The sequence below is a fragment of the Odocoileus virginianus genome, chromosome 21 (assembly GCF_023699985.2).
Source record: "Odocoileus virginianus isolate 20LAN1187 ecotype Illinois chromosome 21, Ovbor_1.2, whole genome shotgun sequence".
NCBI classification, from domain to species: domain Eukaryota; kingdom Metazoa; phylum Chordata; class Mammalia; order Artiodactyla; family Cervidae; genus Odocoileus; species Odocoileus virginianus.
The window spans coordinates 27,849,971-27,875,103 of NC_069694.1; the positions used below are offsets into that span (position 1 = coordinate 27,849,971).

The window sequence follows — 25,133 nt, forward strand, 5'->3', positions numbered from 1 at the left end:
AATGTAAACAGTAATTATTATATTTTGTTTCCTCTTTGTTATACCCATAGTGGACATTCAGTAACTATTAGAAAAATATTAACCATGAATTTTACCTAATTAATTAACCTAGTAGTCATTGAAAACTTATTAAGTGCCTTTCTTTGGGATTGGAATGAAAACTGATCTTTACCAGTCCTATGGCCACTGCTATGTTTTTCAAATTTGCTGGCATAGTGAGTGCAGCACTTTCACAGCATCATCTTTTAGGATTTGAAACAACTCAACTGGAATTCCATCACCTCCACTAACTTTGTTCATAGTGATGCTTCCTAAGGCCCACTTGACCGCCCACTGAAGCCAAATGAAAAATATGGAGACAGAGTTTGGAGAAGATAGAAAGGTGGCTTTAATTCTCAGCTGACGGAGATGGGGACACAGTAGGCTCATGCCTCAAGAACTGTGCCCCCCCCCCCCCTTGAGTTGTCTAGTGGCTCATATAAGTTGAGGGCCCGCAGTCAGGAGTCAGTGATGAGGAACAAGTGCTAGGATTTTGATTTCTTCCTCTTTCTTTGCTTCAAAGACAGTCATAGGTTGACATCAGTAACCCAGTAATTGAGTCTGGCAGTTCAGTGGTTCTGCAGTCTTCTTTCTCACATGTAACTACAAGGGGAAGGGTATTGTAAGGGTAAACACCAAACAGAGAATATATTTAGCATAGCGTCAAAGGCATCACAAACGTGTGATGAGTAGCTCCTGCAGAGTTAGGGGACAGGAAAGCAAACTTAGTTACAGATATGCAGAGTTGCTGCTGCTGCTAAATCACTTCAGTCGTGTCTGACTCGTAGCAACCCATGGACTGCAGCCTACCAGGCTCCTCCGTCCATGGGATTTCTGGAGTGAGGTGTCATTGCCTTCTCCAATATGCAGAGTTAGGAGCAGTTAAAGTGAAAGAACTAGGAATGTTCAGGCCTGCTCACCGTTCTTTTTACCATTTTTGTTCATCTTTATTCTCAGGAAAGGGAAAGGAAAAAAGTCATTCCTCTTTTTTTTCCTTTTCACTGCGACAGTATCATGTTGGGGGGTGGGTGTGTACTGAGGTCATCATTTGTGGTAGGAGCCTAGAAGGGAGTAACTGATGTTGTGGAGTCCAAGAAGTACTTTACAGACATGAGGCATTTCAGACATACATATATTCATAAACAGAAATGGAGAAAAGAAAACTCATCTTCTCAGAATGAACAAAGACATGGATTTGGAAAAATCTGGGAGAAAGAGGCAAGTTGTTTGTTGAAACAGCAGACTGAGAGAGTGTGTATGTGTGTGTGTGTGCACACACAAGTGAGAGAGAGAATGAGCTACACCTTTAATTGTTGATAAAATGCAGCTAGAAATGTCTGTTACAAACAGATCTTGGAGGGCCTTAAATTATACACAAAGAATTTTGTGTCCTTGGTGGTTCAGATGGTAAAGAATCCGCTTGCAGTGAGGGAGACCTGGGTTCAGTCCCTGGGTCGGGAAGATCCCCTGGAGGAGGGCATGGCAACCCACTCTAGTATTCTTGCCGGGAGAATCCCCATGGACAGAGTAGCCTGGTGGGCTACAGTCCCTGGGGTCGCAAAGAGTCTGACATGACTGATCAACTAAGCACATCTCTGGAGCAATAGGCCACTAACCATTAAAACAGTTAAATGGCATGATCAGAACTGTGTTTTTTGCATATAACTCTTAGGAAAACATAATGTGAGATATTATCGCAAAATATGCAAAATAACTGAACTAGAATAGAATGCTGGAGATACAAAATGTATAGAAAATGAGATGTTGCTCATATGAGCCTACATCCTTCAGCAACTATTAATTAGGGGAGGAGTTTGCAACGAATGAGGAGTTTGGACAGCCTGGTGGCTCAGACGGTAAAGCGTCTGCCTGCAACGCGGGAGACCCGGGTTTGATTCCTGGGTTGGGAAGATCCCTTGGAGACGGAAATGGCAACCCACTCCAGTGTTCTTGCCTGGAAGATCCTCTGGATGGAGGAGCCTGGTGGGCTACAGTCCATGGGGTCGCAAAGAGTCGGACACGACTGAGCGACTTCACTTTCACTTTGCAATGAAGAAAGAATATACTATGAATTGAAATTACCTAGATGGAAGGATTGTGAGGATGTGCCATCAGCCCAAAGAGAGCCCAAAGATCAGGGACTCAAAAGTGCAAAAATTAATAAATAGAAACCTCAGTTAAATGGACTTGGGACACCAGACGGGGGAGCTCTCAGGCCCTGGAGCACAGCAGAGCCCAGCAGGAAGAAAAGGACCCAGCCAAGGAAAAGCCATGGGTTCTTAGCTACTATAGTCCTTCCCAACTTCCTTTTCCCCGCTATGGAACTGTTCTTCTCTTGCCATGAGGGGGTTTGCACATGGTGCACCATGATTGCAGACCCAATCATGATTGCAATTCTTCACTGATTCCAAACAAACCCATTTTTGCTGGAGAAATATAGGGCAGTTGATTTGCTAAAGGCCAACAAGTACGTTGTTATGAGCTCCCCTCGTAGCTAAGTTGGTAAGGAATCTGACTGCAATGCAGGAGACCCAGGTTCAATCCCTGGGTTGGGAAGATCCCCCGGAGAAGGAAATGGCAACCCACTCCAGTATTCTTGCCTGGAGAATCCCATGGACAGAGGAGCCTGGCAGGCTACAGTCCATGTGGTTGCGAGAGTCAGACACGACTTAGCGTCTAAACCAGCAAACCAGCAACAAGTATGTTATAGTAGAAATTAAATAGGCTCTCTAGTCAAATTGGCTAGTGTTACAATCCTGCCATTTATATGCATGTTATCAACAAACAAGTTACCAAAACTCTCTGAGACTTGATTCCTTACCTAAAAAATGGGAATAATAATACTACGTAGTTTATATGATTGATGTAGAGAATCCCTGTTGCTGAATCTCCTTGGCATCCATTCTCCACTTCTTCCAGCAACACACCCAGCTTTGATTTTGGAATCCACCTACTCCTCATTCTCAGATTGTGAGCAGGCATGAACTTCAACAGGCAGATCTGATTGGCTCAGGGATGGATACATGACCCAAATCGGTCTATTGAGAGTATTATGGCTAAACTCCGAGGCTTTTGTTTGTGAGTAGATTCTCCACAGGCTGTGAAGCTGAGAGTTGGATACAAAGTTTAGAGCTGCTATAACCCTCTTGCCACCTCAGAGGAGATTCTGGAACTGTGCAGTACAGTGCTTGGAGCCCAAAGATGAAGCCTTCATAGTAAGAGATACAGAGAAATGGAATCACTTGAACATTATATGAACACTTGTTGACAGTATTTCCCCAAATCAGCCAGGCTGATGGACTTTTCAATTATGTGAACTTCAGAAAAGGCTAAGTTATGTTCTCTGTACAATAATAAACACTGCCCCCACCCCCCAAAAAAGCTTAGGGGCTTACAATAAACAATAAATATTTATTTCTCTCTTATGCTCCATAGAATGGCTGCAACTCTGCTAGATTATTTTTGATCTGGGACTCAGGATGATAGAGGAATCTCTGTTTGGAAAACCACCAGTTGTTGTAATAGAGGGAAAAGAGAGCAGGGAAAATAAGTACTGGCTTTTAAACCATCTACCTGGCATATGCTTCCTGCTTACATGTCATTGGCCATAACAAATTCACATACTCAAGCTTGATGCCATAGTGTGCAGAGAGACAGCAAATGTTTTTGAATAACAGTGCAATTTACCAATAAGTTTCCCTTTTGCTTAAGCAAGCTTAGGTCATATTTTCTGTCACTTGCAGCCAGAAGAACCTTAACTGAGAAAAGCTGGTGAAAGAGTTAAATAAGATATTTTATTTAAAGTAGCCAACACATGATAAACATTCAGTAAATAGGTGCTAAATACTATTTTCAAGTGCATGAACACAGGCTAATTGAGAATTATATCTTTCTCAAATGTTCTCAATTTCTTTAATTTATTCACTATCTCACTAACATTTATTGAGCTCTTTTTAAGTGATACACACTGTGCTGGGTGGTAGGGACATAAAATGATACATTTACAGTTTAGTTCTCCAGTAGATTTCTTTTTTAGAAAAAGAAATAATATGAGGACTTGGTGTCTTATGCCTGAGGAAAGTGATAAACATTTAGGAAATTACTATTCAGAGAAAGGTTATACATGGCACGCAATAAAATGAAACCAAAAGTATGAAATCACCACTCATCAATCCATTTGTCTAATACATACTTATTAGTCTCTAATATGAGCTAGACATTATTGAGTTAGAAAAACAAATAACATTTATTGTCATCTTTAGAGAACTTAAAATGTAGTAGTAAAGAGAAGTGAGCTGAGAGTATAAAATGGATGCTGTCATAAAAATAAAATAATGCAGATGATGGCTAATGCTGATGGCCACCAATGACTTCCATTTTGCCAAATCTAAAGATCAACACTTAACCTTGCAACTGACAGAGTTAATCATTCCCTGATTCTTCACTTGCTTGTGCACACTCCCCTTCTGGGTTTTCCTCCTAGGATCAGTCCTCTGTTCCATGCTTAACACGCTTTTCCCCGGGTGATCTCATTCAGTCTTCTGGCTTTAACTATTATTTGTACCTTGATGACTCCCAGTTTTATGACCACCTCAACTTCCCTCCACAACTCCAGAATGATTGATTTTATTGCCTCCTTGTATAACAAGCATCTCACAGTTATTACCAGGCGGGACTCCTGATCCATCAGTCCCAAACTGGTGCCTTTCTCAATATTCCCACTCGAGTAAAGCCTTTCACCTCAGTTGCTCAGGCCAACCTTTAAGTAATCCTAATCCCTTTTCTTCTTTCCTCTCACTTCCAATTCATCAGCTAATCTGTTTTTAAACCATTTTAAATATGATCATTTCTTTTTTCCCCTCTTGGATGTCACCTTAGTCTTGGATTCAGTGTCATACTCCTATCATGGACTCTGACAGTAGCCTCCCCTAGCTGGCTTTTCTGTTTCCACTTCTGTTCTATTATTTTCTACATGGTAGCCAAAATAATTCTTTTGATACTAAAGTCAGATCATATCATTTCTCTGTTCAGAAGCCTCCAGATGCTCCACTTCACCCTCCACCTTTAGATATAAGCACGACTTATTTCCTCCTTTCCCAGATCCCCTTGACTATGCTCAAATGTCACTTCACCAGAGAGGTCTTCCCTGATATCTTATTTTTTTTAATGTAAAATAATAGCATTCTGTCCTCACCCTCTATTCCTGTTTTATTTTTCATGTTGCCACTTGACATTATACAAAATATTTATCTGTTTATAAACAAAAGAAAATAAGCACCATGAGGACTTTGCATTTCCATGGCCAAAAACAGTTTCGATGAGGATTGACACGCAGATACTTTTATAAGTACTCTAGACATTACTTTAACATGCTGCATTATGTTACATAATCCTCACACATTAGATTTGCTGTATTATTGTCTACATTTCATAGACGTGATAGCTGAGACACAGATTAGGTAAGTAACTTGCCCAGAATCACACAGCGTTTAAGTGGTTTAGTGAAGTGAAGTCTCTCACTCGTGACTCTTTGCAACTCCATGGACTATAGCCCACCCTCCATCCATGGAATTTTCCAGGCAAGAGTACTGGGGTGGGTTGCCATTTCCTTCTCCACGGGATCCTCCCGACTCAGGGATTGAACCCAGATCTCCCGCATTGCGGGCAGACGCTTTACCCTCTGAGCCACCCGGGAAGTACCTAAATGGTTTAGCTAGGATGCAAATTTAGGCTCCATTCATCTGCTCCTCTGAACTTGGCGCTCAAGTTTAATTCTTGAAAGCCGTTCGCCAGAGGCGACGAAGACGTCAAGTCAGTGCTGGCGGGAGGAAGGGAAGGCCGGCGGAGGGAGAGGGTTGGTGAAGTAAGAGGGAGGGACCGCAGGGAGATACCGGCGTAGGCGCGGCTCACCCAGCCTGCCGTTTCCTGAATATCAGCGCGCCCTCGTCACTAGCCTTTGGGTGCTAGCTAGCAGAGCTCACGGATTCGGGCAGGCGGCCGGGGCGCGGGAACGCGATGTACTTCTGCTGGCGCGCTGGCAGCCGAAGGCCGCTGTGGGAGCGGCAGGTGGGTGCTGGCGGCAACACGCTACTGCAGGCGGCCAGTGGGGAGCATCACTCGCTACTGCTGCTGAGCGACGGCACGGTCCAGTCGTGCGGGGACAACAGCCGAGGCCAGCTGGGCCGGAAAGGCACGCCGCGCGGGGAGCAGCCAGGTGAGCTCCTGGACTCAGATGCGGGGCAAGGGGTCAGGCGGGTGGCGGTGCTGGAGCCGTGGGTCTGCTGGACCACCGGCGACAGGAGAACGGGGTTCCGCGCTGCCGGAGCGCAGGTCCATCAGTTTCGTTTCCTTCTCGCTCCTCAAGTGTGTTTCGGTTTCCAGTATTACCTTCAAAAGGAAACTGAGAGCAGAACTAACCTGGACCGCGTTCCTCTGAACAGAGATGCCTTTTGAGAGCAGTCCTTAACTATGCGAACCTCTCTGGAACAGAGTGACCTTCCAAACATGGTTTGTGGTTTGAACACCGTAACTCCTTCCGAAATACCCTTAAAATAATGCATACTAGCATTTTGCTATTATTGATTATTGTAGAAACACAGGAAAAGAAATCGCTTATTAGTCTAACACCCAAAGACAACTCCTTATTTTGATGCATCTCTTTTTTGCCTTTTTTTCTCTTACATATTTAATCTTTATAAAATTATGTCTTTATAAGTTTTGTATATGCAGATTTATATAACTTTGTAAGTTGTGTTCTTCATCAAGCATAATACCACAAACAAACATTGCCCTTTTACTATGTATTTTTTAAAAACAAATTTTGAATTGTTGCATAATGTTCTAAGCTCTGACAGTGTAACTATTCTCCTTTTGGGGAAATTTGGTTTTTTCTCACTGGGGGCTTTTGTAAATAATACTATGATTGACATCACTGTAAGTAATGTCACATTTCTGATTATTTAGTTAAGTTCCAAGAATTATGTCTGGGGTGGGGGGAAACTTTTCCTCTACCCTTTTAGTTCTGTCCTGAGGACCTGTGAACTAAATTGACAAAGGCAGATTAAGGAGGAAAAAAACCTTACAGTTTTATTAATATGTGCACAGGAGTTCACAGAAAAGAAGTGGCTAGACTTAGGAGCTTATATGCCATTTAACAAAGGGTAGAGGGTTTGGGTTTTGAGGAATGATCAATTGTGGAGAAATGATTTTGAAATATATGGGGGAAACTAATGAAATTTAAGGGTTTTTTTACTTAAGGCTGTCTAAGCAATCTTATCTCAGTACCAACTCTGGTGATGAGTCACTTTTCCTGGCATGAAAGGGGGAGGCGGGTACACCTTCACAGGAGAAATTCATGCCACATTTATGTTTTTAAGTTGATAGGGAATGGCAGAGAACTTCCTGCATCTGTTGATTCTCAGTTGCCTTCAGCTCAAAATCATCCTTATGCCAAAGTGGCATGCTTTGGGGTGGTATATCCTGATCCCCTTCAAGTGGAAGTAAGGGACAATGTGATCCTTAAAGCCAAATTCTTCTCCAGCAATGAGGTACCAGGTTCTACTTCTATGAGTGCTTGCATCTTTGGAAATTTTCTTTATTGTTGCACAGTTTGAAAACTAAATCACTGAAAAGAATAAGATCACAAGACTGAAAAATAAAACTTAAGCATTAACAAAGACTTGACTGGTAATGATGTGCTTAACTCCAAACCTCTAATAATTCAGACGAACACTTTGGGAAAACAGTTTAGATTGTCTTGTAGGGAGTAATGCTCAGGGTTTCAAATGTGGGCATATTTGACCCATCCAGAGGCATATTAAGTAACTTGCCCAGAGTTTCATTGTGAGGGCATCTGGCATCTGCCTCTCATACTCAGGCAGGCTCCCTGCCCATCTCTTCCTGAGCAGAGATTCACTGTTCTCACTGTTCAGGGCTGGGAAGTCAAAGAAGTGGAGTAGGGGTGAGCCCATCCTTTCTCTGGCTCCCTTTATCTGGCTGAGCTTTTTACTCCACCATCACAGAGAAGTGTTAGGCCAAGCATCAAGTCCTTACAGCTTCTGCTCCTCCACATGCCCATCCTTTTAAATAGTAGCAATATTCCATAAAGGTGTGCCACACAATGAGCCTGTTTGCTTCTCTCCTTTAAAGTGGACTTTAGGCCTTGATTTAAAAGTCACTGGACGAGATGAAACATCCCAGTGACTCTTCCTTTTGAAGAAAAGTACTTTCTTAAACTTGGTATTAAATTAGCAATCTTGACGTGGGTTGTTTTGTTTTTGTTCCTAAAGAACGAATTCCGGCATTGGAAACTCTGCGCGTTGCTCTGGTGAGCTGTGGAAAGGAGCACTCCCTGGCTGTCTGTCACAAAGGAAGGGTCTTCGCGTGGGGAGCTGCTTCTGAAGGACAGCTGGGAATTGGAGAATTTAGGGAAGCAATTTTTATACCTAAGTACGTATTTTAGTTGGTTCATTTAGTGTTTTTGAGTTTCATGTGCCAGGCACCATGCAAGATTGCCAGGGTCCAAAGATGACTATAAACAAACACTCTACCTAACCTGAAGGGTTACAGTGTTGTGAGGGAAGGAGGCAGGGAAAATAACATATAACACCAATTATTACTTAATTAGAATCTGTGAAAGAGAAGGGCCACAGGACGTGAGAACCTGTGATGCTTTGATCTTAATCTTATGTATGGGAATAACACTTGGACCTCCAGAGTTAGTATAAAGATTATTTTAAAGTGAAAATATTTGCATTCCAGAAGATTCACAGAGATATCTTATTTGACTAAAACAGGGCCTCCTGAAAATACCGCTGCCATTAACCCTCCTTTGAGGGAGTTTCCTATGAATTCAGCTGTCTTGAAAATAAAATGCCCAATTAGCATTAAAAAACCCAATAGAAACGTCCATACTCTACCACTGAAGCCCTAAAAAAAAAACCACCGTTTTGCTAAGTTAATATATATAAACCTCTACTCATGTTATTGTACAAATTTTCCATTACTTGGGAGCTCCTGTCTGCACATAGAAACTTTTTTGTCTTTTTCCCTGTTAATCTATCAACAGTTAATTTGCAGGTTCCGCAAGCAGAGAACACAAGTTGAAAGAGGAAAGGTGTTACTCCCAACATAATCTTTTGGCTTGTCGTAGGCCCTTGGATCCTAATATTTTACTTAGTAAGATTGGGGGAAAAATCATATCCTCACACACAGCTTCCTAGGCCAAATAATGTGATAAGCAGTCTGAACTGTGTGTTCATGAATTACATACACTGAGAATTTTCAAAAAACATGTCTTTTAATGCTAGGAAGTTACCTCTTGTTACCTTCTCTGGTCATGAAATTGTATAAGAGATGGCTGTGGCTTGAGGGAATGAGCATTGAACTTGTAAAGAAAAGCCTCAAGGTTTGAATCTATTCTGTAGTTTGATACCAGCTGATTTCTTTGAGTTTGCCTAGGTTCAACTGTATAAAATTGCTAATAGTTATGTTCTAATCTACAAAAATGGCAATTTAATAAGAATCAACCTAATAGTATCTTTATCTCACAGGGCTTTAGGTAGGTGATGTAGGTGACAGTGCTCCATAAATTCTAAAACCCTATACTATATGTGTATGAAGAAATTTATTTTTTTTTTAGGTTGGTAAGTATAGTATAAAGGTTAGAACCTTATACGATGCATTAAAAGCCCAATAAAAATCACTTTTGAATTATATATTGTTTTGGATTCTGCCCTGTATTTTTATACATGTTGATGTCATGTCGAAAACAGTTTGAGGGCTTTGGGATAAATGTATTACAGAAATGCAAGAAAGTAATTTAAATATATGTAGTCCACTTGGTGACCCAATCTGAAGAAGGATTAATAGATTTTGTATCATTATTATTATAGGAAGATAAAAACTCTGGCTGGTATAAAAATTATACAAGTTGCCTGTGGACACTACCACTCCTTGGCATTATCAAAAGGTAAAAAAGTCTTCTTGGATCTTGTAAGTGTCATTAGGAAGTAATTTTTTGCGTGTCATCCTTGCACAGGGGCCATGCTAATCTTCTCTGTATCGTTCCAATTTTAGTATATGTGCTGCCGAAGCGAGCACTATCAGGAAGTAATTTTTTGAATACAAATAATACCTGTTGAGTTTTAATGCATTGGGGTGCATTTTAATGCATTTAAAGTTAAAAAGAAAACTTAGATATAATAACTTGTAGAAATCTGAAGTGTGTTAGCATTTCTCTGCGTAGATAATTAAGCATTAGCAGAGCTTGATTTTTTACCTCTTGTAAATGATCTATCTCTAGTCAAATTTAACATAAAATGTTGTTTACCCCCACCCCACCAGTCATTCCACAAGTATTTATTGAGTGCCTACAGTATTTCCAGCAAAGAGGATATAGCAGTGAACAAACCTAAGACTGCTTTCATGAAGCTTGTATTCTGGAAGATGTAGGGGAAGTGAACCTTAAACACACAGACGAATAATTGCGTGGTATAATAGGGATAAGGATGTGAAGAGAAGTGAGACGGGGCAAGGGGACAGAGCGAAGGGGGAGGTGGAGGGGAGGGGTCTTTCTACTTTATAAAGGAGCTCAGGGAAGCTATCTTCATAAGGTGAGACGTGAACAAAGACCAAAAGGAAAGGAGAGAGAGAAAGATGATGCTAAGGCCGTGGAATGATCCAGATGCAAGACCATGCCCAGCAGGGTGCTCAGGAGCAGCAGAGGGTCTGGAGAGGAAGAGAAGGGAGCCAGGGGAGATGCAGTCTGAGAAGTAGTTGTGGGAATCCTGGTGATGTGGGGCTTATGAACCGTGGTAAGAATTGGCCTTTTATTAAGTGAGAAAGCAAGCTCTTGAAGGGTTTTATCAGACATGTTTTTAAAAGCACACTCTGGCTCCTCTTGAGAGGAGAAACTGCTGGGGGCAAGGATGTAATGTGGGAGTACGGTGATATGCTGTTGCCATTTTCCAGGAGAGAAGTGATGTTGACATGGGAGGTAAGGGGGTAACAGTGAAGTGGTGAGAAGCAGTTGGATCCTTGATAGATTTTGAAGTAGAGACTTTAGTATTTGCTGGGTTGAAGGCTGTAAAAAAAGAGAGAGGAGTCAAGGATGACTCCAAGGTTTTTAACCTGAGCAGATAAAAGATCATGGTTATTCTTAACTGGGAGGGAAAAGAAGAGTGGATGTTGTTGGAAGAAATTTTTTTAATGTGACCTTGACCATTCACTTTGCCTTTAGTAAAGGTACTTTAACCTCCTTTACTCCTGTTTTATTCTCTAAAGATTTTTAGAATTAAGGTGGTAGTTTCTCCTTGAACTTGGTATTACAGTATGTTTGCAGTTCTGAATTTCTCCTCTTTGCTTTTGCAGATGGCCAAGTGTTTTCATGGGGGCAGAACAGCCACGGACAGCTGGGCCTGGGGAAGGAGCTCTGTCCCCAAGCCAGCCCACAGAGGGTGAAGTCCCTGGAGGGGATCCCGCTGGCACAGGTGGCTGCAGGAGGGGCCCACAGCTTTGCCCTGTCACTCTCTGGGACTGCATTTGGCTGGGGAAGCAACAGTGCAGGGCAGCTGGCCCTCAGTGGGAATGATGCCCCAGGTAATGAGCTAGTCTTATAGGAAATCCTTCTTTCTTTCTACTTGGAAGACCAGTTCTGCAAAGGGCACCCTCAAAGGTTAGAACAGTGGTTCCCAAACTTTGGGACACATTAGAACCACTTAGGGAGCTTTATTAACTTTTTTTTTTATTCCTGATGTAACAAATAACCACAAATCTAGTGGCTTCAAACAATATAAACTTATTGTCTCATGGTTCTGATGCAGGCCTCCCTGGGCTAAATTGAAAGTGTCAGCAGGGACTTCCTGGAGGAAGACAGACCATTTTCTTGCCTTTTCCAGCTTCTAGAGGCACTTACGCTCTTGACTTATAGCCCCCTTTCTTCTTCACAGCCAGCAATGGCTGGTGAAGCCTTCTTCAAGTCACGTGACTCTGACAGTGACTTTTCTGACCCCCTCCTCCTCAGTTAAAGGACCCTTGTAACTGCATTGGGGACAGCTAGATAATCCAAGCTAACCTTCCTATTTTAAGGTCAACTGATTAGCAAAACCTTAACTTCACTTGCTTTCTTAACTCCTCTTTGCCATGTCTTCTAACATATTCACCTCTGTGTGCTCAGTCGTGTCCAACTCTTTTTGTGACCCCATGGACTGTCTCCCACCAGGCTCCTCTGTCCGTGGGGTTATCCTAGCATGAATACTAGAGTGGACTGACATTTCCTCCTCCACAGGATCTTCCCCACACAGGGATCGAACCTGAGTCTCCTGTGTCTCCTGTATTGCTGATGGATTCTTTACCACTGAGCTCTGGGAAAAGAATTTGTACATCTTTGGAAGGCCATTATTCTGTTACTCTAAGAATGTTTAAAAATCCCAATGCCCAGGTTGGACCCCAGACCATTGAATCATAATGTCTGGGGAGGGAAGCCAGGCATCAATCATTACCAAAGAGTGCACAGGTCTTGCACAACAAAATTTGGGAACCCTTTTGCAGACGATTGCTAGCAGTAGGGAAATAACCAGTTCCTCTGATAGTCTTTCAACAAAACTCACTGTGATGTCTTCCTGATGAGCCCCTCTGTTCAATTCTTTACATGCAGCTCATGTGTATTTAGCTACTGTTACATACCAGTACCAGGGCTTACCTGGTGGCTCCGCAGTAAAGAATTCACCTGCCAATGCAGAAGAAGCTGGTTCAATCCCTGGGTCGGGAAGATCTCCTGGAAAAGGAAATGGAAATCCACTCCAGTATTCTTACCAGGGAAATCACATGGACAGAGGAGCCTGGCAGGCTACAGTCCTTGGGGCAGCAAAGAGTTGGACTCGACTTAGTGGCTAGATGACACCATACCTGTACCATGCTGATCTCTTACATCTCATTTCATTTCATTTAACTTCATCAACATGAAGTGGGTCCTCTTATTTTCTCAATTATTATTGCATACTTGCAGAACACCTATAATGTGACAAAAATGAATGCAGCATTATGGAAATATTATTGGGAAGTAGGGTCTTAAAGCTTAGCTTTCTTGGCCAATAGCCTTAGTCATTCCAGAAAATTAAATATTTTCCAAGAATAAATGCTAAAGGACTGCTTTTCTTTTCCAGTGCAGGACTTTCTTTCTGTTTTATAATACTTCTGATTGTTCACATTTTAAATTATGTTGATGAATTATAATAAGATAACAAAATATTAAAATATATAAAAACTCATGATATATGAGTATTTCTTATACTCGAGAGATTCTGCTTTCTTTCCACAGTTCAGAAGTATAAACCTGTATCAGTTGGTGCACTGAAGACTCTCGGTGTGGTTTTTATCAGCTGTGGTTACGAGCACACTGCAGTGCTTACCCAGGTAAACCAAAACATCTTGAGATATATATATATATATATATATATATATATATATATATTTTTTTTTTTTTACCATACCTTGTGGCTTGTGGGATCTTAACTCCTCAATTCGGGATCAAACCTGAGCCCCTGGAAGTGAAAACACTGAGTCCCAACCACTGGACCATCAGGGAATTCCCATTTTGCTATTTTTTTTTAAATCCCAGAGAAATGTTACCATAAGGTACATGTACTAATTATTGTGGAAAACAATCTATGTATCAATATCTGAAGATACCCATTCAGTGTACAAATCTCTGATGAGGAGAAGTAAGCCAAGCCATGGAATTTTTAAGATCCTATAACAAAAGCTAATTTCAGCTTCAGGAAATATTTTTAGATATTTTAGAATCTCTTATAGATTAGGAGCCAATCCCTTTAGCAATTATTCTATCATAATGTAGTTCTACATATGAAAAATATTGTAGCAGCAACAAAGTAATTTTTATAGGTTTCAGTGGCCTACATTACAGACTAGAACATTCTATGTTCCATTTCTTACTTGGCACAATTATGAATCAGCGTCCTAAATGTCTCCCTCCTCTTCTTATACTGGCCATGCAATACATTCCAACAAGACGGATTCTCTCCATAGCTGTAATGAATAGACCTGAAGACTATTTGTGTGGTTGAAACATTTATTTAAAGCACAATATCTAAAATAATTTATATTTTGTTTGTTTTAAAAATATGCTTGGATTATATTATCAGTTGGCAGGAGAGAGCTAGAATTGTTTTAATCCAGAATCATCTTTTGAAAAGAGATTTATTTTCAGAGAAATGATCAAATAAATAAAGCAACCTTATATTTAAGTGTTAGTGTTACTCTTGAACCAGTCAATTTCTCCATCAATTCTTCCTACAAACACATAGTAAGTACCTAGTTCTGAAGGGAATGCCAGTGATTTTTCAAGTTTAATATGTTAACTCTTTATTCACTAGTAGAAATAATAAATATAAGACCCTTCTTCATATAAAGCTTATATTTACCATAGTGCTCTCATAAAACTCTCTTTGGCACTTAATCTTTTAATTTTTAATTACACTTTTAGCCCAAAATTAGTCTGAGCCTTCCTTTTTTAAACAGGATGGGAAAGTGTTCACATTTGGAGACAATAGCGATGGACAGCTGGGACACCATCCCACTGCTGAGAAGTGGGGTCCACAACTTGTGGAAAGAATTGAAGGCCTCGTTTCACAGATAGATTGTGGAAGGTAACAGGTTTTCTTAAGTGTTAGTAGAAAGTGGTATATTTTGTTACTTAGGAATAACTTATATGAAATGTTTTGAAACCTTAAAACCCTAAAATATGTGATTACTCTTTTTATAGATCATTTTCCTTTCTGAAAATTTACCTCTTTCAAATATGGTTTAATTTTTCTGTTTTTCTTCTTTATTCTAGACATTTCTTTTATTCTGTAAGAATTTATTGGAAATGTCCTGGGCATAGACCACCTTACTAGGTTCTAGGGTGAGGGGAGTTGGTTTATAACAAAAATAGTGGTGCTTGTCTTCTTGAGTTCATTAGACAAAATTAACCTCTTGCAAGTAGAAGATGATGTATATTTGCATGTGCATTCTGAGTTTTGCATAACCTAATTATGAGAACCTCAAAAAAAATTTTTATTGAAGTATAGTTGATTTAAAATGTGTTAGTTTCTGCTGTACTGCAAAGTGAATTGGTTATACATATATCATTCTTTTTTAGATTCTTTTCCCATAAAGGTTATCACAGAGTATTGAGTAGGATTCCCTGTGCTATACAGTAAGTCCTTAGCTATCTAGTTTATAGTGTGTATGTACCAATCCCAATCTCCTAATTTATCCCTCCCTATGAGGACACTTTGGCTATTATCCACCCAATTAGTAAAAAGAGTGAAGGACAAAAAGAACTTACATTTAAAACACAAATGATAGAAACCATAGTAAAGACCCATCAATAATATTCTGCCTTAGGGTTGGTAATAAGTCACTATTCATCCGCCATTTGTTTAGCCATACTCTCTGACATTGTGATAATGGGGTCTGGGTACTTAGTATAAGATAAATCTGTTAGTTTGTGTTGAGACATAATCTTTCTCAAAAAGCATGACTCATTATAATAAGTCTTCATAATATTTTGTCTTCTGCAGTTATCACACTCTTGCATATGTCTATACCACTGGGCAGGTGGTGTCTTTTGGTCGTGGACCAGGTTGTACAAGCAGCTCACCACATCCGAGGGCTCTGGCAGAGAGCTCTGGCGTTAGCTGCCTGATTTCTGCTAATGGTATGAGTGATCCCACGATTTGTGATTTTGTTTTAATTGATGTCACTGGAGGAAAAATATTATTCAGTTTCCTTTCAAAGAGTGCATAGAACTGTGGTTCTTTTGGTACTGTTATCTTTGATTTGTGGAATATGCATTTTTTTAATGCAATGCTTCCTGGAATATTAGGTAATTTTTTCTAAAGATTAAGGTAATACAAAAGAATCAGTTATTTATGCTTCAGAATAGCACAATTTTATTTTATTTTTTATTTTTATTTATTTTTTAATTGAAGGATAATTGCTTTACAGAATTTTGTTGTTTTCTGTCAAACCTCAACAGAATAGCACACTTTTTGTATATTTAATCAAACCTCTACTAAAGCACACCAGCCTGGTTTCATTATGCAAATGCATGAAAAATTAAATTTTAAGATAAGGGAATATATAATGTGTAATCTGATCAATATTAATCTTTTATGCTGTTTGTAGTCAATATCTATTTAGAAGCCAATGAATAAATTTAGCTTGGTAATACATTAGTTTTTAAAAAAAATTTTTAAAAGCAATTTTAGGTTTATAACAAAAGATTTATACTTTTTACATCTAAAAAACAGTAAGCGTGGATTTATGACTTTCTTCTAGACCTTGCAGATGTTCAAGTAAAACATATTTTTGCTGGAACATACGCCAACTTTGTGACAACTTACCAGGTATCTATTACAATTTCTGTTTCTTTTAAAAATCATCTTTTCTTCTGGATTTCATGGTGGTGTTTGAAACATTGTGTCATTTGTATATATTAAAATTTTTTACTAAACTAGTAATTTCCTCTGTTAGAATGCTTCTTTAAAAATATTATGTAATTCTCACTTCCTCATTTGAATTCCCAACAGATACCAATGGTGATAACAATGACTAATGCTAATTTTCACCCATGAGTTAGCAACCAAAGTACTATAAATAGATCAACACATTTAATCCTCAAAGCAATTCTGGTTGTTATTATCACTCCCATTTTACAGATGAAAAAACTGTCTCAGAGACATGGACTTGCCCAAAGTTATGCTGCTGAGAACTGACAGAGCTGGATTCAAACCCAAGAAATCCAGCCCCACCATTACCCACCATGCTCTAGCACCCTCCTAATTATTAACAGAGAGGCTTATATTATTATATTTCTGAATGAGTTCTGAAATGATTTCTGAATGAGTTCTGAAATATTGTAGAGAGAAAATATATACATAGTTATTTTAATAATTTGTACTTTTTTCTATTATTAGGAATGTTTGAAACAAACACTCATATAGACTCTTACTGTATTCTCTTGGATGGAAAACTTTAAGAGGCAGAAGTCTGTGCTGCTGGGGATAGTCAGGAGATTGTGTTTGGTTGCTTTGTTATAGCTGTTCTATCAAGCTCCTGTCTCAGGCTCTGCTCTGGGTCCTTGGGATACAGTGAATAATACACACAAGTATATCCTCATTCATGGCATTTGGATTCTACCAGGAAGTACAGACAAGAAGCACGTAAATACAATTGTGTTAGAGAGCGACAATTGCTCTGAAAAAAAATAAAATGGGCCATTTGAGACTGATGAGATGAGATGGGCTTCTTTAGAAGTGTCAGTCAGGAAAGACCTCCCAGAGGCTGTAACATTTGAATAGAGATCATAGCCATGCTTAAATCCACAGGAGGAACATTCCAGAGAGAGGGACCTGTACGTTGAAAGGCCCTGGGGCAAGAATAAGTTTAGCATGAAAGTCAAGTCACTCAGTCGTGTCCGACTCTGCGACCCCATGGACTGTAGCCTACCAGTCTTCTCCGTCCATGGGATTTTCCAGGCAAGAGTACTGGAGTGGGTTGCCATTTCCTTCTCCAGGGGATCTTGCCGACCCGGGGATTGAACTCCAGTCTACCGCATTGTAGGCAGACGCTTTACCCTCTGAGCCACCAGGGAAGCCCTTGTGTGAGGGACAAAAAGGGGGACTATACTCAGACAGAGTATAGTAGGAAAGTGTGAAGAGATATGAGCTGGAGTCCTATGGAAATGGGCTCAGTTACGGGAGATGAGGTTCATTTGAAATGTCCTTGGAGAGGAGATCTAAAGTCTTAATTGCATGTTCAACCCTGGATCTCAAGGAGGATGCTAGCACTGGAAAATAAACATGATAGTTGTTAAACTACAGATTGTTATTATGCCAGAGGCTTGGATGAAAGGTCACCTGGAGTGAGAGTAGAAATGAGAAGAGCAGGGACAATCCAGCCTTGAGGGACTTCTCCATGAGGAGGTCAGGCAGTGAGGCAGGATCAGAAGAACTGAGAAGAAACAGTTTCTGAGGTAGAGAGACCCAGAAGAGGGTGGCTCATCAAGACAAGAAAGTCTTTCCAGAAGGAGGAAGTGGCCAAACCTGACACTTACTTCTGAGAGGCCAAGTGAAATGAGCACAGAGTTTGTTTTTGCTTTGTCAAGACTGAGTCGTCTCAGGGGACAGAGGATGAAACCTGACTGAGTGGGATGGACAGAGAATAGAGGGGAATAAGTGGAGGCAATGACTGTGACAGTTCTGAGTTTTGTTGTGAAAGGGAGTAGAGGACCTTGGGAGGTTTTTATTGTTGTTAGGAGTGGTGGTGTTAAGGTATGTCTGTGTGTTAATGAGAATAATCCAGTTCAGGAGGAAAAAGTGATAATTCCTGAGAAAGAGAATAATTGCAGAGCTTATGTCCTAGAATAGGTGCAAGGAAGCAGGGCCCAGGGTCCAATGTAGAACAGAGGGCTTTGGACAGAAATTTTTATTCTGTTCTGACGAGGAACAGTGGAGGTGAGGTAGGCTGCTGGTAGGAGGGCAAGGTTAGGTCTTGGCTGTTTCCATTTTCCCGGTGATGTACACTTCAGTTCAGTTCAGTTGCTCAGTCATGTCCAACACTTTGTGACCCCAGGGACTGCCGCACTCCAGGCTTGCCTGTCCATCACCAACTCCCAGAGCTTACTAAAACTCATGTCCATTGCATCAGTGATGCCATCCAACCATCTCCTCCTCTGTCATCCCCTTCTCCCAATATGTCCTCCACCTTCAATATTTCCCAGCATAAGGCTCTTTTCAAATTAGTCAGTTCTTCGCATCAGGTGGCCAAAGTATTGGAGCTTCAGCTTCAGCATCAGTCCTTCTAGTGAATATTCAGGACTAATTTCCTTTAGGATGGACTGGTTGGATCTCCTTGCAATCCAAGGGACTCTCAAGAGTCTTCTCCAACACCACAATTCAAAAGCATCAATTCTTTGGTGCTCAGCTTTCTTTATAGTCCAATTCTCACATCCATACGTGACTACTGGAAAGCCCACAGCTTTGACTAGATGGACTATTGTTGGCAAAATGATGTCTCTGCTTTTTAATATGCTGTCTAGGTTGGTCATAACTTTTCTTCCAAAGAGCAAGTGTCTTTTGATTTTATGACTGCAGTCACAATCTGCAGTGATTTTGGAGCTTAAAAAAGTAGAGTCTGTCACTGTTTCCATTGTTTCCCCATTTGTTTACCATGAAGTGATGGGACCAGATGCCATGATCTTCATTTTCTGAATGTTGAGCTTTAAGCCAACTTTTTCACTCTCCTCTTTCACTTTCACCAAGAAACTCTTTGGTTCCTCTTTGCTGTCTGCCTTAAGGGTGGTGTCGCCTGCATATCTGAGGTGATTGATATTTCTCCTGGCAATCTTGATTTCAGCTTGTGCTTCATCCAGCCTGGCATTTCACATGATGTGCTCTGCATATAAATAAACAGAGTGACAATATACAGCCTTGATGTACTCCTTTCCCAATTTGGAACCAGTCTGTTGTTCCATGTCCAGTTCTAAGTGTTACTTCTTGACCTGCATACAGATTTCTCTGGAGGCAGGTAAGGTGGTCTGGTATTTCCATCTCTTTAAGAATGTTCCACAGTTTGTTGTGATCCACACAGTCAAAGGCTTGGGTGTAGTTAATAAAGCAGAAGTATATATTTTTGTGGAATTCGCACTGGATCTTGTTCAATGATCCAGTGGATGTTGGCAATTTGATATCTGGTTCCTCTGCCTTTTCTAAATCCAGCTTGAACATCTGGAAGTTCATGGCTCAGGTACTGTTAAAGCCTGACTTGGAGACTTTTGAGCATTACTTTGCTAGCATGTGAGATGAGTGCAATTGTGCGGTAGTTTGAGCATTCTTTGGCATTGCCTTTCTTTGGGATTGGAATGAAAACTGACCTTTTCCAGTCCTGTGGCCACTGCTGAGTTTTCCAAATTTGCTGGTATATTGAGTGCAACACTCTCACAGCATCATCTTTTAGGATATGAAATAACTCAACTGTAATTCTATCACTTCCATTAGCTTTGTTTGTAGTGATGCTTCCTAAGGTTCACTTGACTTTGCATTCCAGGATGTCTGGCTCTAGGTGAGTGATCACACCATCATGGTTATCTGGATCATGAAGATCTTTTTTGTATAGTAGTTCTGTGTATTCTTGCCACCTCTTCTTAATATCTTCTGCTTCTGTTAGGTCCATGCCATTTCTGTCCTTTATTGAGCCCATCTTTGCATGAAAAGTTCCCTTGGTATCTCTAATTGTCTTGAAGAGATCTCTAGTCTTTCCCATTTTATTGTTTTCCTCTATTTCTTTGCATTGATCACTCAGGAAGGCTTTCTTTTCTCTCCTTTTTTTCTTTGGAACTCTGCATTCAAATGGGTAAATCTTTCCTTTTCTTTTTTGCCTTTTGCTTCTCTTCTTTTCACAGCTATTTGTAAGACCTCCTCAGACAACCATTTTGCCTTTTTGCATTTCTTTTTTGGGGATGGTCTTGATCACTGCCTCCTATACAATGTCATGAACCTCTGTCCATAGTTCTTCAGGCACTCTGTCTATCAGGTCAAATCCCTTGAATCTATTTGTCGCTTCCACTGTATAATCATAAGAGTTTGATTTAGATCATACCTGAATGGTCTAGTGGTAATCGTAAGGGATTTGATTTAGGTCATACTTGAATGGTCTAGTGGTCTTCCGTACTTTCTTCAATTTCATCTGAATTTGGCAATAAGGAGTTCATGATCTGAGCCACAGTCAGTTCCCTGTCTTGTTTTTGCTGACTATATAGAGCTTCTCTATCTTCGGCTGCAAAGAATATAATCAATCTGATTTCGATATTGACCCTCTGGTGATGTTCATGTGTAATGTCTTCTCTTGTGTTGTTGGAAGAGGGTGTTTGCTATGACCAGTGTGTTCTCTTGGCAAAACTCTGTTAGCCTTTGACCTGCTTCGTTTTTTACTCCAAGGCCAAATTTGCCCTTTATTCCAGGTATCTCTTGACTTCCTACTGTTGCATTCCAGTTCCCTGTAATGAAAAGGATATTTTTTTGGGTGTTAGTGATGTACAATCTTTATCTGAAACTTGGAGAAGCAGAGGATGATCGCTACAGGTTTAGGAATAAAAAGAATGTGTGCAATCATGTCTCAGAGTGAGAAAGTGAACATTGTGGGAGATTACTAGACAGTATAGAGTGTCCATTTGAAATCTGTAGTCCTAGGCTTATGGTGAAGTCAGCACATTTTATTTTTTTCCACTGATGTTAAGCTGCTTGGATTCCTTTGGAGTAATTCAGAGTTGAGATTAACTACAGGTGGACTTTTCCTAGGCGACTCAAGACAGAAGACTTAGAGGTATTCGTAAAGGACTGATTATAGTGCTGACCATAGAATCTAAGCTGGGTAAGAAAGACATGAGGAGGGTGATGGATAATGAACAAACAATAGAGTTGACAGATTGGAGTGCCCAATAGCCTCAAAAAATGTTGGAGTGGGTTCCACTGTCAAAGTAAGTATCTTAGTCTGTTCTGGCTGCTATTAACAAAACACTGTAGATTGAGTGGCTTATAAGCAAAAATTTATTTCTCACAGTTTTGGAGGCTGGGAAGCCTAGGATTAAGATAATGGTATGTTTGGGAATTCCCTAGCAGTGCAGTGGCTAGGACTTCATTCTTTCCCTGCCGTGGCTCAGGTTTGATCCCTGGTTAGGGAACTAAGATCCCACAAGCCTTGCAGTACGACTTGAAAAAGATGATAGCACATTTGATGTCTGGTGAGGACCTGCCTCCAGTTTATAGATGACTGTCTTCTCTGTGTATCCTCACATGGCAAAAGGGGCAAGGGCAAGGGCAAAAGAGCTCTCTGGGGTCTTTATAAGGACCATTATAAGGACCACTAGTACCATTCTTGAGGGCTCCCCCATCATGACCCAATCACCTCCCAAATGCCCTACCTCCCAATACCATCACAATGGGGGTTAGGATTTCAATATATGAACTTAGGGGGGAAACGCTTAGTCTGTAACATTCTGCCACTGCCCCCAGTCAATTCATGTCCTTTCTACATGCAGAATACATTCATTTCAACCCAACAGCTCCAAAGTCTTAACTCATTCCTTATCAAAGAATGTTAGACTGGGAGTACCACGGTGAAGTCAGTGAAGTAGAAGGATGGTGGATGATGATCAGAGAGGAGTATGTTTCCAATAGATACTTAGAAGGCAGAACAATTATTGATAATTATAAAGAATGGAATATCACCTGTATCTGGGGCAATCCACTAGGAGTGATTTTGTACCCCCGGAAACATTTGGAAATGTCTATTGTCAATTTAGGTTGTCCTAACTGAGGGAGGGCCATGCGTGTTGGGGTGGCTGCTACTAATGTCTAATGGGTAGAGGCCAGGGATACTGCTAGACATCCTATGCTGCACAACACAGCTGCCACAAAAAGGGTTATCTGATGCAAAATGCTGACTGTGTCAGTTTAGAAACCCTGATCCAGGGCCTGTGTGGCTAAGATGGAGCAGAGGGGGAAGAGTGCAGATAAGGTCAAGAACTGAGAGGTCACGGAGGGAAATAAATTGTGTTCATTAATTCTGAAGTTGCTAAGAATGACGGAAAGAATGGTGACAGTCATGATTGTGCTGAGGAAGACAGTCAACAAGATGCTAAAGCTTTCAGTTATTGAAGGGTAGTGCCTAGGACTTTAGCAGGTGATTATCGTGGAAGAAAGGGAGGCAGGTGGTATAGTCTGATGTCACGTACTTATAAAGAGCCAAGATTTTGAAGAAGAAAGTAGAAGAAATGGTCTGTGAGTGCCAGTACAGAGCACCTCATTGTCCTGAGGTTCCTGGGATGTTGGAGGAAAAAACTTCCTTATGACTGAACTCCAGGGGACACCCAGGACTCAGATCAAGAAAGTGAAGGGAGTTATGGTTATACATCTTTCTCAAGAGGTCTTTAGTTAAGCATTAAGCAAAAGTGATGCAGAATTCTCTGATTTATTATAAATTTAGCAAAAGCAGAGGTATAATATGGAGTCATAGCACTGATGTCTTTCAAAAATATATTAAAGACAGATTTTTTTTTCCAGATAGTGATTTCTATGACACCTCTGACTGAACCATTTGGCTTCAAATACTGTAGAAAACCACAGTTCTCAAAGTGTGTCTCCCAAATTGGCAGCATCAGCTTCACCCAGGAATTTGCTCTATATAAATTCTTGAGCTCCACTCCTGACCATTGAATCAGAAACTGTGGGGATGGGCCCTGCTTTAACAAAATCACCAGATGATTCTGTTATAAGTTTGAAAACCCCTGATACAAAAGCAAAACTCTGTGGATGATTAAAGGTCAGAAAGAAGCTAGTCTTTATTGAGTACTTCCTATAATTGAAAGGCTTTGTATACCTAATGTATTTCAGTCTTAATGGGAGCCCAGAGAGGTGGTTATTGTTAACTCATTTTTTAACTGTGGTAAAACATACTTAACATAAAATCTGCTATTTTAACCATTAAAAAATGTACAATTCATTGATATTAATTGTACTCACAGTGTTGCACAGTCATCACCACTGTTTTGCTCAATGGCTTAGTCATGTTTGACTTTTTGTGACCCCATGGACTCTAGCCCACCAGGTTCCCCTGTCCATGGAATTTTCTAGGCAAGAATACTGGAGCGGGTTTCCATTTCCTATTCCAGGGAATCTTCCTGACCCAGGGATTGAACCTATGTCTCCTGCATCTCCTGCATTGGCAGGCAGATTCTTTACCACTGCACCACCTGAGAAGCCCAGCCATGGCCACTAACCATCTCTAAAACTTTTCATCACCACAAGCAGGAATTCTTTATTCCCCCTCAAGCAGAAATTCTTAACCATTAAATAATAACTCTGAGTGCTCCCCTACCCCTAACCCCAGGTACATTCTAATATCCTTTCTATCAATTAGCCTGTTTCATATAAGTGGAATCATGTTTTTATATTGGGCTTATTTCATGTAGCTCAATGTTTTCAAAGTTCATCCATGTCGCAGTATGTGTCAATGTCCTTCCTTTTGTGGCTGAGTCATATTCCATATGGGCTTTCCAGGTGACACTAGTGTTAAAGAATCTGCTTGCCAACACAGGAGATATAAGAGATACCAGTTCAATCCCTGAGTTGGGAAGATTCCCTGGAGGAGAAAAATGGCAACCCACTCCAGTGTTTTGCCTGGAGAATTCCATGGACAGAGGAGCCTGGTGGGCTGTGGTCTATGTGGTCTCAAAAGAGTTGGTTGGACATGCCTGAGCAACTGAGCACACAATATTCCATATTCATCCATTGATGCTGTTGCTGGACATGGATTGTTTCCATCTTTTTGGCTATTGTAAATAATGCTGCAATGAATATTGTCATACACATATCTGTTTGAGTCTCTGTTTTCAATTCTTTTGTGTTATTTCATTTTTTAAATGATAAAACTAAGGCTCAGACCAAGTAAAGTGGCCCAGGCTGGGAAATGGAACAGCCAGCCAGTCTGATGACAAGGCTCCTCCCACCAAATCCCACTGCCTGAGCAGGTTCGATCTGTCTCCCACCTGTGTCTTACTTACTACTTGGTGTGTGTGTATTTTCCTGATCGTTCTTTCTTTTTCTTCCTAGAAGGATACTAGTTCCACCAGTGTTTCCAGGAAAACCCTGCCAGAAATAAGCCGAATTAACCAGTCTCTCACAGAAAAATGGATGGCAGTGGCAAGAGGAAGTATAGAAGATGAAGTGGCTAAGAGGTGGCTCTATCTGATAAAGTAGAAACCACTTTTACTTGGTTCTGAAGCCTTGGTTCATTTTATCCTAGACATAAGAGAGAGGGTTTGGCTTTGTCATGAAATTATTTGCATTTTAATCTTTATTTAAACCATCTTTAGTTTGAAGAAGTCATTGACATATTCACTGGTTCATCATTTGTTTAACAGGGCCATATTGAAGATGTACAATGTGCCAGGTACTTTGATAAGTGAGGGAAATGCAGGAGTGAATAAAAAATGCTTTCTGTCTGTCCCACAAAGCCTTGCCCAAGACTGA

The 25,133-nt window shown here is 40.6% G+C and overlaps 1 protein-coding gene, 1 long non-coding RNA gene and 1 other non-coding gene across 5 annotated transcripts in view; 1 reads left to right on the top strand and 2 right to left on the bottom strand.

The window, feature by feature from the left end:
• Positions 1-387: 387 nt before the first annotated feature.
• LOC139030219 (uncharacterized) lies at positions 388-13,345 on the bottom strand. 2 transcript variants are annotated; one of them, XR_011482504.1, is made up of 4 exons: positions 12,946-13,337; positions 12,740-12,814; positions 2,861-8,446; positions 388-642 (listed from the first exon to the last, which is right to left on the bottom strand). It is a non-coding gene; the product is annotated as an uncharacterized lncRNA (long non-coding RNA). The 2 variants fall into 2 exon arrangements; XR_011482505.1 differs by lacking the exon at positions 388-642 and having other exon boundaries at positions 3,814-6,439; positions 12,946-13,345.
• Positions 5,957-25,133, top strand: part of HERC6 (HECT and RLD domain containing E3 ubiquitin protein ligase family member 6) — a 53,066-nt gene continuing 33,889 nt past the window's right edge. Inside the window, exons 1-9 of one of the 2 annotated variants that reach the window (XM_070452124.1) lie at positions 5,957-6,253; positions 8,328-8,487; positions 9,933-10,009; positions 11,410-11,637; positions 13,358-13,452; positions 14,578-14,705; positions 15,624-15,760; positions 16,384-16,451; positions 24,714-24,838. In XM_070452124.1, the coding sequence (XP_070308225.1) occupies positions 6,055-6,253; positions 8,328-8,487; positions 9,933-10,009; positions 11,410-11,637; positions 13,358-13,452; positions 14,578-14,705; positions 15,624-15,760; positions 16,384-16,451; positions 24,714-24,838 (1,217 nt within the window). In that variant the 5' untranslated portion in view covers positions 5,957-6,054. The remainder of the gene's footprint in view (positions 6,254-8,327; positions 8,488-9,932; positions 10,010-11,409; positions 11,638-13,357; positions 13,453-14,577; positions 14,706-15,623; positions 15,761-16,383; positions 16,452-24,713; positions 24,839-25,133) is intronic. The other variant, XM_020868996.2, reaches the window with a different exon arrangement.
• On the bottom strand, positions 10,033-10,140 carry LOC139030294 (U6 spliceosomal RNA). Its single transcript, XR_011482598.1, has one exon. It is a non-coding gene; the product is annotated as a U6 spliceosomal RNA (small nuclear RNA).